The sequence below is a fragment of the Eurosta solidaginis genome, chromosome 3, assembly GCF_040869045.1.
Source record: "Eurosta solidaginis isolate ZX-2024a chromosome 3, ASM4086904v1, whole genome shotgun sequence".
NCBI lineage: Eukaryota > Metazoa > Arthropoda > Insecta > Diptera > Tephritidae > Eurosta > Eurosta solidaginis.
The window spans coordinates 175723507-175741217 of record NC_090321.1 but is presented as its reverse complement, the minus strand read 5'-3'; the positions used below and the strand labels follow the sequence as shown (position 1 = coordinate 175741217).

At 34.5% G+C, this 17711-nt stretch overlaps 1 protein-coding gene across 7 annotated transcripts in view; it reads left to right on the top strand.

Moving 5' to 3' along the window:
- The window catches only part of Lapsyn (Leucine-rich repeat activity-regulated protein at synapses), a 142168-nt gene that overhangs the window by 100247 nt on the left and 24210 nt on the right, over window positions 1-17711 (top strand). Inside the window, exons 7-8 of one of the 7 annotated variants that reach the window (XM_067773968.1) lie at window positions 3849-3998; window positions 4075-14466. The exons of the other annotated variants lie outside the window; for them this stretch is intronic. Coding sequence (XP_067630069.1) covers window positions 3849-3998; window positions 4075-4250 — 326 coding nt within the window. The 3' untranslated portion in view covers window positions 4251-14466. Of the gene's footprint in view, window positions 1-3848; window positions 3999-4074; window positions 14467-17711 lie in introns of those variants that run through there. 7 annotated transcript variants of the gene reach the window in all.

Below are 17711 nucleotides of genomic sequence, written 5' to 3'. Positions count from 1 at the left end.
TAAGTTTCTGTGTGAAAACGGTATTAAAGCTGTAAACAGAAATTTAGAAATATTTGATTTGATTATTCCTCCGATATACCCAAACGAATATAGCAGCAACACAATGAAATTTTACATTGATTTCAATGAAAACATTCATTAAAAACGTACCAACGAACAAAATCATAATAATTTAATGATCGATATTCATAAATTGTAAAATTTATGAACGTTATTTATCATTATGAAAGAAATTAACGAACGCTGTTCATAAAAATTTTATGAACGGGTTCATAAAATTTAATAACGTTTTTCATAAATTTTTTGAATTTATCCGTAGATTTTAATGAGCATATTCATAGTGTATATGAATTAATTCGGAGATTTTAATGTATTTTTTCATAGACTTTAATGAAAAGATTCATAAGCTTTATGAATATTTTCAATAATTTTCGCCCCCCAAAAAACCAGCAAAATCTTTTATTTGTTTACAAATTCATTTTATTAATCCTTAACTACCTTCGTTATATATATAACTACATTCGTGGGGTAGCTTTTACCGCAATACATTTTTTTACATATTGTGACGAATATTAGCGACAATAAGGGATACTATCATCTCTAAGCCGATACTAAGCAGTCACTTGTATCTACATAAACAAACCATTCATTATGTCTACACATATGCTCGTACACGCAGCGTACAGAAACGCACAAACACATGCATATATCTTATCTGAGATGCTCACAAAAGGAGGCAATCATTTGTGCAAGTATCACTCACACAAACACGCGCATATGAGAAGCTATATACGTGCATCTATCTGTAGTTATAGCTTGTAATTTTATAGCTGGTAGTAAATTCTAGAAACGCCTAGAAGTATGCGAACGAGAAAATTGAAGAGTATAAAAGAGCGCCAGCTGAGGCGTGGCAATCTGTTTCATTTAAGCACGCTATATGTTGAGAAGTAGAAGTGTTGTTGTAGTCTAATAAAGACCATTTTGCATTATTGAATATTGGAGTTATTTATTCAACAGTTTAGTGATTCGAACGTTAGCAGAAGGTTGCAAATAAGAGGAATTGCCCTAAATTCGTTACAATATTCTTCAAGGCAGTTAATTAAAAAAAGTTTTAACACCAAATAAAACAATACGCCCTCAAAAATTCACTCTTAAAAATGTAATTAATTTCTTTTGTCAAAAAAACTTTTTAAAAGTGATTTTAAAAAACATTTGTTGGTAATTCATATTAAAGAAATATACTTCAAAATAACGGTAAAACAAAAAATGTTTTAGAAAATTACATACAAATTCTGACAAGGTGCTTTTTCGCATATTCAATATTCAAGGAAATCTTACAAATACTATATAAAAAAAACTGATTTCATTTATCACATGTGATGTTCTTCTGCGTAGTATACCCTTCTGCGTAGGCGGCCTTCGGTCACATTTTAAAAAAATAACCCTTAGCCGATCCAACACCGGCTACGCCATGCCAAGATTCCGGAATTTTGACTTCCAGAATTAAACATGCAGAATTTTGAAAAAGCAGAATTTTAGAAAGCAGAATTTTGTTCAAGCAGAATTTTGTAATACAGAATAATGACACGCTCCCTACATATTTCTACTTCCTTAGAATGAGTTTTAAAAATATATATAAATATACATATATATTTTTTTGTAAAATTTGTACATACAGGCACTAGCGATGAATACTGAGCGTTCAATAATTAATAAAAACTAAATACATAAAATAAGTCTCCTTTAATTCATAGCTAAAAAATTTGTTTATAAGTGCCAAGAAAGAAATTTCAATAAGGGTGCTCCATTTGTACAATACACTTCAAAACACAAGTTCTTTGACGTTTATTGTAAAAATTTATTTCGAAAGCACTGATGCTTGACCATTTGCTCAAGATTGTGAACACCTAAAATAAAAAATATACACTGGCTCACATGTTATTTCAACCACTAAGATTTTCTAAAACTTTGTTCGAGTAAATAAAAAGGGGCTATTTTCGATAATTTTCGATTAAAATATAGCAAATTCTATAAGCGAAACCGCATTAAAAAAAAATTCGGAGTTTATGTAAAATTCTGGAAAATTCAACAATGTTTGGAAAATGGCCATCAAAATTTTCAAATTTTTTTTTCAGAATTTTTAGAAATTCTTTGGGTATGCAGTTTTATAGCCCATTCAATTTTAGTATAATAATGTGCAGGTTAGAAGTGCCTCAGAATTTTTTCCGTATTTTCAGAATTTTTTTCGTGTGGGTATTGTGGGTATTTGGGAACATTACTGCGAAATCAAGATCGATCTGAAAAAAAAATTTTAAGTTTTTGTTAGTAAATTGCAAACACAAAACCTCTGATTTAAGATTTATTCACCAGACGATATCCACCAGGTTTCTTATATTCTGCCCACTCGCGAAATATTTGGTTTTTGTTTTGAAATTTGGTTGGGATTGATTTATTCTATCATTGCCGCAAGCTTACCAAGCGTTTTGAAACTCCTCCAAGGTCAAATTGTCGAACTTCACACGCTGAACCATTTCTTCAGCACCAATTTGCGGAACTCGAAATGAAATAAAAATTAAGTAAACGAAAAATTACGTAATATACTGCAACACCTACCGTTTTCTTCGACCTCTGGAGATTCCATACGACGTTGTTTAGCTTCCGACCTGTAGCTTTTGATGCTTCTTTTCATGTCGCAAAATTTGGTGTACAGTTTTCCTCTCTTTTCGGTTGGATAGAAACTTAATTTCTCGTTTGGGAAAATTTCCAAGAATTTCACCTTCTAAGCAGTGGCTACTTTGAACCGACATATGGATGTCGTTGTTGATGAATTGCTATTTTCACCGGCTTCAGAATCACAAAACAAAATGAAATGCTTACGCTGTAAATGCCTTTTATAAATATTAACACTACCAAATAATTGTTGGCAAAATTGGCACCATAGTCTGACGCTGTCAAATGTCGAACAAAACCGTCAATATTTTCATATTCCTTCTTACACAAACCACAGATCATTTTATTTCACAAACAAATTTATGCAGTTTTATTTTACATTTTTTCAATCAACAACTGATGATGCGAAAATCATGCGATTATTTGCACAAAAGAATTGATTAGCAATACTAACACCATCAGTTTTATGAATAAATTCTTTGATTTTATGAAATGTTTCATGAACTCAATGAATAATTTCATAGAAGTTTATGAAAAGCATTCATAAACATTGTTCATAAAGCATAAAAACTGAATTTTGTTCTAAGACTACTTCATGACCTCCATTACCTTTGTGAGTATTTTCATAAATTTCTATGAGATTATTCATTTAATTTATGAAAAATGCATTAAAATCAATGAACTTATTCATAAAACCAAGGGCAGAATGTTTATGAACGCCGTTCATGGAAAATTAATAATTTATTTTTATCCGTGAACAATTGTTTACATATTTTATCAGTTATTTTCCCCTTTTATTTATTTTCCTTAATTTTAGAAAAAAGTTTAATGAATTTTGTAACTATAACTATACAAGCTTGTCTCAAAAACTTTTCGAAAAAATTCGAGAAATGTTAACAATCTGCATCGATGTTGGTCTAGCAAAGTTCCAGTTACCTACAAATCTTCCAAAATTTCCATTAATTTTGGACATTTTTTTGCAAAAGGTGTTTGAAACTTTTTTTATATAAAACAAAAAATAAATGTATGCGTTCTGTAAAATCAGAAAAATGCTTCTTTTTTCAAGAAGTGAGGAAGTCCACTTATACTTGTAATAATACTTCTCTTTTACAAGTTTGCTGTTTATGAACAAATACAACTAAATTTAATTGCACTTATTTTATTTTTTCTATTATTAGACATTCTCGACAGTAACGTCTGTCCAGATCCATATAATACAACTATTGATTCCGTGGAATTCCAAAGCTGTAAATCGGAGGCTGAATTGGCTAAAGCGCTTAGCTGGCGATGGCTGATCATTGCGGCTGCTGCGGCTTTAGTGGCGCTCGGTACGATACAATCAATTATAAAGCAATTATCAAATTAATTGAATTTATTGTTGTTTTTTTTTCCAATCATGTGCAGTATTAATTTGGTATTGCTATCAGCGACGGGCGAAAAAGAAAAAACCCAGAGCCAAGGCCAAGTCCAAATCCAAAGCCAAAGCTTTGCCGGCCAAACAACAACCACTTGTCTCACCCACGCTTGCGCTTAAATGTCATAACGATCGTACGACGCTGCAGGACTGTGATTGTGCGTAATTTATAGTTACTATTAGCTATTAGTGTATTGGTCAACAAATAGTCTAAAAATAGCCAAAAATTAGTAAGTAATTAGCTAACGAATATAACTATTATTAGAGCAAAAGAAATTGTTACTACTTAAATGTTATTGCTTTAAAGGTAGGTTAGCAAGGAAGTAAATTAAATTTAGTTTTTAATTTCGAATAAATTTATATTTGCCATACAGCAAAATGTTGCCAAAAATGTAGTTATGAAACAAAGAAATTGAGCTAAAATAAAACGAATGTGAAAATATTTCACTTAATACTAAGTAAGAAAGCGATTGCGTAAAGAAATGTACAGTGTATATGTACATACCCAGTCAACATTTTTGTTTGAAATTAAGTTGAGACGAACTTTAAACCAAATTTTCGAGTTTTTAAGTATTTATCAAATTGAAAACCTATGAAGTAGGGCGGTCCAATGGGCCATCACGATCAAATCTTACTGGAACGATCCGGAGCAGTACTATAAGAGTTGGCAGCACCGAACTCATGTGTACACATAATAGGGTTGCTGTTATTTAAAAAAAATTTCCCGAATCGCCCGAATGTTTCTTAAAAATCTAGAACAAATTATCAAACTAATAACTTAGCCACAAATGTGATGTAATTTTCATTTAAAATTATATGGAATTTTGCTCTTAAAGAAAAGCTAGAGTACTAACATTAAACAAAGGTTCGACAGTTAAAACACGTCCACGGAGATGTATCTAAAGGCGCGTTTTGAACCAAATAACAATCGTCCAAAAGCTGATATTAAAAAATTGTAATTCTGTCCGGAGCTTTGTGCAAAAAACCCTCACACTTTTTGTTGTCGTTTTTGTATTTTTCATATATTGTTGTATATACTCAAGTGAATACTTTATGGTTTTTCAAACATGGTTAAAATGAATATAAAGTAACCCATTTTATGGCCTTAAAGACTTGTTTCCAGACTTAAAATAAAAATGTATGGGTTGAAGAGTGGAAAAAATTTGGCAAATATTGGATACTCTAGTGCATACATATGTCTATAAGTGCTACCAAGTGAAAAGGGTTGGCTGTTAAAAAATTTCCACAAAAAACGAAATTAATCCAGATATATATCAGGACCACATCGTTATTGTTGCATTCGCACGATAAATTTTTTTATTGAAACTCCGCTAATTTTTAATTTCGCCTTTATGGCCGAGACACAATGAAGTTTTTTATATATGTAGATGAGTTCAACGCAATCTTATACATGCCAGTAACATCGCCACAATCACGCTAGATGTTGCGTTTGTAAATATAAGGGAACTTCAGCTTTGGCAATTGAAGTTTCTTTCGTCTTGCCTATTCACGTACAAAATTTTGCGAATTACTGTTATAAGTATTTTCACTATACAAGAAATATACTTGCTAACATATTTTGTGTCATATTCATTTGTTACATTGCAGTTTTTAACCGTGAAAGATATGAGAAAAGTTACCAACGATTGGGGAAAATAATTTCACCTGCAAAGTGTGAAAGCTACCTTAGCCAAAGCAAATATCAAATTCTTCTTCTTATGCTATGTTTGCAACAAAAGTTGGAAGATGGTTACTTTTTCATGTCAGATGGTGCTAGTGTCGCTCGATCTGCCGTTCTCCATAAAAATACGTGCAATCTACTCATAATGCATAAGATTGTGTTAAACGCATCTATATGAAAAACTGCTTATGTGATTTAGAAGACACACCACTTGGTGGTGAAATTGAGTGAAACCAAAAAAATATATGTACATTAGACTGGGTCGTTTTATTAACCGATATCGCGCCATCGATTTTTCGATAGCATTTGGGCTCAGGAAAAAGTTCCACTACACATACCCAAAAAAATAATTTTCGAGCCTGCGAAATTTCGTTTTTTTGACTTTTTTTCGACTTCGATTTTTAAGGTTTTCTTCATGACCTACTGAAAAAATTTTCATTTGATTGTAAAATTTTCATGTATACCCTGTCCACAAAAAAAGTTGTCGATAACAGTTTAAAAAAAAAAAATATTTTTGCCCATAGTGTAACAACATTACGACAGGCCTGTATATATACCAGAGACAACATCCACTTAAATATGGGAAAATCGAAAATCTGTATATCTCCAATATTCAAAATTTCATTGTAGAGTTCATTACCGTTGCAAAAGGAGTGAGCGAAATATGAGCGGATGGCAGAGTGTAGAAAGTTGGCTTTTTTCCTCGAAATTTGTTTTATACCATCAAATTTCAACGTACAAAATTCTTGTGGCATTTTTTCCGAAATTTTCCTAAAGAAATTGATAAATTTTTGCATTACGGACCGGTTTTAATTTTTTTAGTGTTGCTCAAACTAAAGCCCAATTATTCCCCTACAAAAAGTATATAGGTCGTATTGTGGGGCAACGAAACTGTGGCGCTATGAACTTGTAGCCCAAAATCTTCAAAGCGAAAAGGCACAAAAAAAAGGGAATTGCCCTACAAATTAACCTATTTTTTTGGTGTCACAAGTAATACATATATCCTTCAATTAAAATATTTTCACCAACTTTGGGGTCGATTTTCAAGTGGGAACACGACGGTAAAAGCTTCATATACGAAAATTTAAATTTTAGACATAAATTGGCAGGGAGCGCCATCTAATTTAGATTAATTTGATTATATCATTCGAAAGAATATTTTTTCTTTAAATGATATTTGATATATTTTTTGTTTTGAAGTTCTGGCTTTTGAATGATTAATTTCATTAATTTGGAAATGATTAATTTCAAATATTCGAATCGAGGTCTTAAAGTCAGTTTAAGAATTAAAAGTTATCAAACATTGGATAATATTTCGTCTCGTGCTTATTGGGTGTGTACATATCTAGAAAATATCATTCGAACAAGTAATTAAGATTAGTTAGGTTTAGTTAAGGTAAAAATTTCCATGAAGTGTTAAAAATATACATACATCTAAATTAATATAGAGCAAATTTTATATATTTAAGAATATATTACAATCAAAAATATTTACCGATATGTATACATCTAGATAGCGAGCCATAACCACAAAAAGAGCTTAACCGACATGATTTTCGGTTTTTGATAGAAAGAAGTCCATTAGATATGGTTTGTACCCAGCTCCCATAAATTGAAATTCCTACGACATATCGTTACGAAATGATAGACAAAGCAAGAGTCAAATTTACCAAAAATTGGTATATGGTATTGTGCCGGCAATATCGTCCCGTTTATTCGGTAAACTCGTATCTATAATTTACACATTTCAGGTAAAGCAAAGAAAACTACGTGAACAGCTTGCAAAAATAATTCCAAAACTTTTTCTTGTAATTTAGCCCCTTGGAAGCAAAAACCTTCCCCTGCAAAATTTTATTTTTTTGCTTATACTAAAGTTGATATTAGGACTGGAAATGCAGACCAATATAGTTCCAAGTGGTTTCAAAATAGGGATCCAAATATGCCAAAAACTCGATTTTACAACAGCTATTGGAGTCAAGCGAAAAGCATGTGACAGACACAGGCCTTATTTAAGTTTCTAAAATACGATGAATCTCAACCATTTTCGATATCAGCGATTAAAATGCGGACCAAGTATGCCCATATGCTGATAGTATATTATGATACTAATAAGAACTGTAGTTAAGAGCGAATGTCCGACTCCGAAGTAGATAGAAAATGGAATATAAAACTACTCTTGCCATATAGAATACCGAATACGAGTTAGTAGTGAAGATACGCGCCTTTGCTAGTAATCCTGCAGGTTTCGAACTGATGTATACAGCGTCGTAGTCAAGCGCAATACGCTCTTAGCAAAGACAAATTTAAAATAATTTTCGCTTATATATTTGTTACTAGCAGGTATTGTTCTGGCCTAACTTTGATTTATCTGCATGACATTTAAGAAGTTGTTATCATTGTGGATAAAACAAGTGTGATATCTTATTCGTCAACTGCCTGACAGGATATTCAATATGGCTACTTTTTCGCATTTTGGCAGCGTTTTGACAGTGTGTTCAATATGGCGGCACATGGGGCCAGCTATCTTCAGCGGTGGATAGAAAGAGATACAGAATGAGAAAGCGATAGTCAAATAAAAATCAGGTGATCCATTCTATTTGTAATTTTGACGTCTATGCAGAAGTTATCACACTTGTTTTATCGACAATGGTTGTTATGTCTTTCCTCTTTCTTTTATTCGCTCCTCTCTCTCCCATTCTCTCTCCCCATCTGCGCCTTTTACTCTCCCCCTCTATCTCTCAGTAACCAACTCTCTCTAGCTATATTTCCTTCTCCCGCTTCCTCTAGCACTCGACTATAGACAATTGACAAATAAGTTGATATTGAACTGACGTGAATCCTCAAATTACGTAAAATTGTTCTACTTATTCTCTCCATGTGGGCAGAACCGCCGGTAAAAGCGAATACAAAGTATCAATATTTCTTCTTTAAATCGAAATAAAAATATTGAGTTGTATCAAAAAAAGGATTTATGTATAATAAAATGTGCCCTTTATTGCTTTTAATGTAATTTGTTAAGCGGGGAGTGCCTTTTGTGGTCGACACCGTGGTGTGATGGTAGCGTGCTCCGCCTACCAAACCGAAGATCCTGGGTTCACGTCCCGGGCAAAGCAACATCAAAATTTTACAAACAAGTTTTTTCAATTACAAGAAAACTTTTGTAAACGGTGATTGGCAAGCACTCCGAGTGTATGCCGTTCGAAGACGGAATAAAATAAGTAGGTCCCGTGGCGCCAATTTGTAGGAAAAATTAAAAGAAGCACGACGCAAATTGTAAGAGAAGCTCGGCCTAAAATCTCTTCGGAGGTTACCGCGCCTTACATTTGTTTTATTTTAATTTAACAGTACTCGAATAGTATTTTTTTTTGGAATAAAATTCCCGAATAAGGCCACGTTGTCTGAATTTTTCCCAATTAATAAATAAAATAAAAGAAGAATTTTGTTCCAAAGTTTTCAAATGCTTCTTTTTAGTATTCTATTCTGGCTTAATCGACATGTTTGAGTAAAAAAGCGACAAATGCACTGTCTATACAATAAATTTGAACCTTTATATAGTACATTATCTAGCATTATCGGCGCCCAAGCAAAGGTCACTAAGTCCGTTTTTTTTTTAGTTAGTGACATGAAATATTCCCAAAAAGGAACTATTTAGTCATCAACTCAACTTGTATGACAGGCTCAAGTCATTAAATCATTTATTTACCTGAACGTCGATGTTATATACCCTGAAGGGAAGTCATAGAAATTTCTGGGTCTGAACTAGACCTACAGTCCCAAATAAGAATTTGTTCTTTAGCAACTAGATTTTCTCCATTTATAAAATCGAAAGTTTGGACTTTTATACATCGTATTTAGGCTGGGTGTGAGTTCGCCTAAATTTTAGGTACCTAAATTTAGGTTCCACTGGAACTTTCCAGCACTGCAATAATTTAGGAAAAAGCTGTCAAAACTGTGCGAGTTGATTTAAAAACCTAAATTGTTTATTTCTGCTAAGAAAATAACAATACGGGAAATTTGCTATTTTTGATGCGTTTTCACGCTTAAAAAGAACAGAGGCCAATTAGAGTCCAAGGTAAGTACCTATCCCAAGATAGCAGTTCAAGAAAATGCAGTGGCTCCGTTTTATAAGGCTTTTTTTCGGGCATAGTGGAGCACGTGCACAGTGACCTTTTCCGCAATCTCGAATTCAATACTGTGATGTTGGTACGCCTCCAATAACTTCTTTAGGCCAATTAGTGCACTTGGCTGCCAAATATGTTCAGATTGCGGTCCATATTTGTGTTGCCAACATCTGCTTGAACAAAATTGGGCTCACCATCACGTACAACCGATCGGACCTTAATTGCAGCAGGGATCATCGCTCTATGATCTATGATTTACTTAAATTGAATGGACAAGAGCCATTTATTTGCATATACTATGTACATATGTATAATATTGAAAAATGAATATTTTTGTTTTTGAAATTTGACATTTGAATTTAGGTTGTAAAGTATGCTCATAAAAATTCTAAATTTTTATTTTACACTGCCTTACCGACAGTTTCCAGTGACTAAGTTTTTTTTCTATTTAGGTAGAAATTTAGGTCAACTCGCACACAGCCTTAACATCCATTTAAGAAATAGGCCACCAACAAAAAAAACTGCTTCGACTATAAGTATGCCTTTTTTCCCCAACTTTCTCACCCACCGGTTCGGAACTATCGAAAAACGGATTATATCGTACTTGAAACAATATGTAGAACTTCGGTCCAGTTCGGAGCCAATGAAATAGTACCAAGAAAAGAACTAGAGTGAAGCTGTAAATTTTTACACTAGTTAGGAACTATCGAAAAAGTGGTGATCAACAACTATTTCTAAATTGGTAATAGTTATCTAGTTCGGAACTAGAGAAGTAATGATGCAACAGGGACAATTTCCACTGCTTAGGACATCGCCATGTTAAATTCGCCAGTTGAAAACATGCAAAAGATATAGATGGCGAACTAGTAGTGGTTCGGAATGCACTAGAAGCGGGTTAGTTTTGAACTAGGATTTTTCCTGCAGGGTAGTAGTTATATGTACGACTTTCATGTTACTATCTATGATAATCGTCACATAAGCAGTTTTTCATATAGATGGGTTTAACACAATCTTATGCATGATGGCGGCCACCGTGGTGTGATGGTAGCGTGCTCCGCCTATCACACCGTATGCCCTGGGTTCAACTCCCGGGCAAAGCAACATCAAAATTTTAGAAATAAGATTTTTCAATTAGAAGAAAATTTTTCTAAGCGGGGTCGCCCCTCGGAAGTGTTTGGCAAGCGCTCCGATTGTATTTCTGCCATGAAAAGCTCTCAGTGAAAACTCATCTGCTTTGCAGATGCCGTTCGGAGTCGGCATAAAACATGTAGGTCCCGTCCGGCCAATTTGTAGGGAAAAATCAAGAGGAGCACGACGCAAATTGGAAGAGAAGCTCGGCCTTAGATCTCTTCGGAGGTTATCGCGCCTTACATTTTATTTTTTATGCATGATGAGTAGATTGCACGTACTTGTATGGAGAACGGAATATCGAGCGACACTGGCGCCATCTGACACGAAATGTAGTAAATTTTTGTTGTAAGCAAAGCATGAGAAGAAGAATACGACATTTGCTTTGGCTAAGAGCAAGTGACATTTTAATTTTTCCCACTCGTTGGTACTTTTCTAAAATGTTTCACAGTTAAAAACTACAATTTAACAAATGAATATGACAGAAAATATGTTAGCAAGTATTTTTCTTGTATAGTGGGAATGTTTGTAACAGTGCTTCGCGAAATTTTGTACGTGAAGGGGCAAGGCGGAATAAGTTTAAATTCCTAAGTCTGAAGTTGCTTTTGCATTAAACGTATCTAAATATATTAAAAACATCACTGTGGCTGGGCCTTAATATAGAAAAACAAGTAAACTTGTCTAAGTTCGGGTGTAACCGAACATTATATACTCAGCGTGAGCTTCAATTGTACATTTCATTTCAGATAAATTACTTTTCTATATAACCGCCCGTTTAAAAGAAAAACGTCTCCCCATTTCATCTTACAGTAAAACATAATAAGTGAAATATCATTGATTCAAAACTAATTTTTGCTAAGTTATAGCTTATTATTCTAGACTACGACCCTTTTAAATTTGTTTTCTATCTAAGTTGCCGTGGTTTTTAACCGATCCCGCCCATTTTTACTAGAAATATTTCCTGCTATAAGGAAAATATGTGTACACAATTTCTTTACAATATGTTAATTTTTCTTCGAGTTATGGATTTCGAAGCATAGAAAATTGCTTACTCATAAAAGGTGCGGTGCCACACCCATTTTCAAACATTTTAGTGTTTTCCAATTAAATGTTATAACTCAATTAACGAAGTAAAATTCTATTGATACATAGCTCTTTTTCGCTAAGATATAGCTTATTATTTTCGTCTACGACCCTTTTAAAAATATTTTATATAAAAGTGGGCGTGGTATTTAACCGATCTCGTCCATTTTTTCTATAAATATTTCCTGCTATAGGGAAAATTTGTGTACCCAATTTTATTACGATCCGTTAATTTTTGTTCGAGTTAGGGCTCCCGAAACATAGAAAATTGCTTAGTAATAAAAGGGGCGGTGCCTCCCCCATTTTTTTAAATTTGAAGTTTTTCCTATTTATTGTTATAAATTCACTTGGCAAATGAAATACTATTGATGTAAAGCTCCTTTTTTGCAAAGATATAGTTTATTATCGCAAATATCTCGAGAAGTATCAGAGATACAGGATTTCTGCCCCCGGATATCGTGTATTAGCAGTCGACCCCTAAACTAGACAGGCCCCTTTTACATTTATTAAGGAAATATGGATCACTAAAACATATAAATAAATAACTGAAGACAATCAAGAGCAGAAATAATTGCAAAACAAATTGAAGTTATTGTGGAGCTTCATCGACAACATTTTGAGGCGAATTTAAATCCGAGCGAACGTCCCCTCGTAACGCTGACTAAACCCCTTTTTAGTTTACTACTTGAAATTCACCCTGGCATAAATATTATGAAATTCATAGGAAGAGTGTATTCTGACTTTGCTGCAGAGGGTGAACAAAACAGAGTTAGCATAGGTACGCCAGTAAATTCGGAAAATATAATTGATGTTGAAACCGGTGATGACGAAAACGGAGCTTTGGGTTGCATAGGTAAACCGGCCGATACACAAATGGCTCTACAACAAACCCCTTTAAGAAATGTCCCGAATTAAATTTGGGAGGATGGATCAAGACGTGGCAAACGTGTTCGCGCATCGGATATGTAAATCTTGATGAACTTATTTATTTTAGTCTTTCCAATTCGGATGTTGCTGTTGTTGTTGCATTAACGATAAAGACACGAAGGCTTTGGCGAGTGTTATGTTGTTATTGTTGTTGTAGCAGTGTTTCGCCCTATCCAATAGGTGCGACCGATCGCAAATTCTCGTCAATATCCTCTAACGGGAGTCCAAGGAAACTTGGTGTTTCGACAGGGGTGGACCATAATGAGAGGGGTGTTAGAGGCGTTGGTTCCACAATACAGCTAAAGAGATGGTTGGTGTCATGTGGGGACACATTACAAGCAGGACATATGTTTTGTATGTCGGGGTTGATTCTGGATAGGTAAGAGTTTAACCTGTTACAGTATCCAGATCGAAGTTGAGCTAGAGTGACTGGCGTTTCATTCGCTCATTTTCAATACCAATCTACTCTCAAGTTCTATTTAATCAAGTTATCGTGTTAACGGACAGACGGACGGACATGGCTCAATCAAATAAAATTTTTTTTGTTACTGATGATTTTGATATATGGAAGTCTATATATTTCTTGATTCCTTTATACCTGTACAACCAATCGTTATCCAATCAAAGTTAATATACTATGTGTGCAAAACACGCTGACTATAAAAAGTTTGCCGAAGAACTAAATTCATGGTGGTTCAGCTATTTTACGGTTATGGCTCAATATGTACGTATATTTTTAAAGTTTTGTATATAGGAACTAGAACTCAGTTTGGAGTAAGCCAATCGAAAAGGTGCCTTAAATTGCATTATCGCATTGACATTTATTTTTTTTTTTTTTTTTAAGCTTCGTATTAGTGTTACAAAAGCTGTGTTTTTTTACATCTGTAGACGTTTTCGCTTAAACTTTATATGGACTGCTAAGCGTTAAACTTTAAATATACCTCTGAAATTGCTGCGCATAAAATTAGTACTACCAAATTTCATTACGCATTATACTGAGATGTAACTGAAATATGTGTCTCTGTTTCGCCTCAACACTAATTTTATGTATCACCTCTTAAAATGGTACGCGTCCACAATTCATCGCAACTGATTCAGCTATATGTTATACACTATGGCCACCAGAGGGTTGTGTCTCCGCTTTTCGGTACACCCTGTGCTGTAGCTAGTTGTTTAACCACTGCCGCAAAATGGGTCTCCTAAACATTGTCTAAGTGATCATAAGCGTCTTTTTTACGCGCAAACGTAAACGTATACGCGTGTAAAAAAAACACCGCTAATATTTAACATATTTTTAAACTTCTTAAACATAATGATTTAATGTATTTATTTATTTTGTAATTAACAATAAACATACTTATGTATGTATAAGTTGAATAAGTGGAATAGTGCTTTATGTAAGTTGAACAATATTTTTTTTTGTAATAAATTTGAAATTTATATGAAGTTGTGTTTTGCAGGATAAAATCGAGTTATCTCAGTTCATAATGTGAAAAACCTTGTTTTTCGTTGGAAGTATCAGAAGTCGCAGAAAAGGATCGATTGAGTGCCCTTTCAATAGTTCTAGATACGTGTTTGTTTCATTCTGCCGTGTGAAGTTTCTTCCTCCTCACAGTGGTTGCAGTACTGAATATTTCTCGCAAAACTCTTGAACAGCATTCGGCCTACCTTTACCACCTCTCGGGCCCATGCAAAGCGCTCACTCTCTTTGTTTGTTTTTTCAATTACTGCTCCTAAGAGATAGACAATTTTGAGTGCTGCACGGTTAATCACTCTTATCCGTACCCTTGTCCGCTCTGCTTCTCTGATTGGACTAAGCTGTCGTTCTATAACGGACCTCATACATTTTTTAATTCTTACGCTTTTGTCTGCTCTCGCTTATAACTCAATTTTACCTCTCTCCTCCTTGCTATCACACAAGGTATAGAGAAGGAGAGCCACAGTCACACAGAGTCACCGAAATCCAGTCGCCCTCGGTGTGGATGCAATGTGCTAAATCTCTCAGAAACATAGTCGAATGCTATGGAGTTCGGCTAAGCCATTACACCATCGACAAGGTGCCTACCTCTAAGCCTCTAGTAAGCTAGTAGTAACAAAAGCTAAAAAAATCATATTTCGACTAATTGAAGTTAATAATATCATGCAGTTTTCCATACATTTCATATAAAAAAATGTAAGGCGCTATAACCTACGAAGAGATTTTAGGCCGAGCTTCTCTTCTACATTTGATATGGTGTCTACAAACGTAGGCTACCGGCTGAGAGATGATTTTTTAAATAAGGCCTGGGGGTCAGGATATTAACAGTTCGAATGATACTATGCACTTAATCCACTTAGAATAGATGCTTAGGACGCTACTATGACTTTTCAAAATTTGCTACAAATGTAGACCACCGAGCACATAAAGGTTAAATATTGAATTATCACAGAACTATATTTTTTTTTGAAAAAACATTAAATAATGCCCATTTTTAGATCGTTTCTTATAAGAAGAAGTAGTATGTTAAGTTCAATCACAATACAATTCTTTGAGTGATAGTTATAGCACAAAAGCATGTGAGGATGACTCATCGTATGGAAAGGTTAACGGATGGATCGATGAGCAACACCAGTTTTTACGGTTTACTTAAATCAGCTCAAAAAAAAAAAAAATCGCTAACCGATACTACCGATCAATTCGATACAGGCTACCGAAAAAATCGTGCCATTCTGAAATATGAAATAATGCCTGCGATCTGTATTTCTTTCTATGGGCGGGTGTTATTTCCTCTTTGTATATGAAATAAGAACCGCCGGTATTACCTCCTATTTTCAGGCGTTAATCCTGCGGGCATTATTTAATTGCACCAGAACTACGGCATTGAATTGCTCGATCTTCAGAGTATCTCATTGTCCACAAATAAGGAATATGGCAACTGACCGTTAACGTCAATGAGGTGACTGACGATCTGAAACAATATTATAAAGTTGCGAATGAGTATCTGGGAGGCTTCTAATACAAAAACTAGGGATTGACGGTATACGGTCCAAGACCCAACATTTACAAATGTAATCCAACCGTTAAGAGATAAAGCGGTAGAGGTTTTACCGCAACGAAAAAATCGGATTTTACTTATAGGATTACCTGATGGCCTTGGAATTGACAGTTCGGGGTAACCCTGGAAATGTTTAGAACAACATGAAATACCCCGAGTCGTTTGATAAAGCCCGGCAGACGTTGTTCTAACTTTCTTTCTATCCACCTGCCTCACCCTCTTCTTCATATCTTAGTTCTTATTCCCCATACGTTTTTCCAGTTTTCCTTAATCGGCTTACTCAATTTCCAATCCCTTTCATTCTTTTGCAAATCTTCCACCCTTTCTTCTTACTTCCCCAGCTCTTGCTCTGAGTTAAGACTAACTCTCTATTACTCTCAATCTTATCCTAGCATTATTCTTACACATCCTGTTAACCTTTTACTCCTACTTTTCCTTAAACCACATCGCGTATTTTTATACTTTTACATCCACTCTTTCTCCTGTTCCCTTTACTTTTCCGACTTCACTTCAACTTCCTCTACTCTCACTTCTTCATTCCTTCTTTCTTCTTTTCTTTCGATTTCCTTGTTTTCAGTGTGATGGAATATCGAGCTTGGGTTTTTTGCGCACATTGCTATACTAAAGAAGTAAAAAATAAGCAAAATTTTAAAGTCCTGACGGGATTATGAGGGCCGTCAAATTTTTGTTGTTGTACTACCGACTTGACCTTCAGGTTTATAATTTTGAAGCTCATTTGGCGCTCCTTTGTGAGTAGCGCTGGGGCATGTTTAAAATTTCTCCAAAATATTTAATACAAGAAAACTTTTGTTTCGTAAAAATGAGTGTTTTTCACGAGCGTCTGGATGGTTAAGATGAAAATTTCCCCAAATGAAGACTTTGTTTCTATTTCGGATTGTCTACTATCCTGTCCTAGAACACAATCCTGAAATACAATACATATCATTTGATATCCAGAAAGTTGCAACTCATATTCAGAAAATTAAAATTCATATTCAAAAACTTGCAATTGATATTCAGAATATGAGATTCGTATTCAAGGCTTACATTTCATATTCAGAAAACTACAAATTATTATGGCGGCCGCCGTGGTGTGGTGGTAGCGTGCTCCGCCTACCACACTGAGGATCCTGGGTTCACGCCCTGGGCACATCAACAGAAAGCTTTTCTAAGCGGGGTCGCTCCTCGGAAGTGAATTAGGAAGCAATCCGAGGGATTTTATGCTATGAGAAGCTTCTCAGTGAAAACCCATCTGCCTTGCAGACGCCGTTCTGAGTCGGCGTAAAACAAACATATATGTAGGTCCCGTCCCGGCAATTTGTAGGAACAATTAAAAAGGAGCAAGAGGCGGATTGAAAGAGAAGTTGGGCCTAAAATCTCTTCGAAGGTTATCTCGATTTGCGTATATTTTAATTTATTTAAAATTCATATTAGGAAAGTTGCAATTCCAATTTAGAATTTCAATTCCATGTTATTAAATTTAAAAATATTATTCAGAAAACTACAATTCATATTCTGAAACTTTCAATTGATATTCAGAAAAATTGTACAGTATCTTTTATATCTGGAATTCTGTGGAATGTTAGACATTAAGTACCTAGATATGGGTGCGGGTACTTAACAACGTTGAAGGGCATGATGGGCCACCGTGG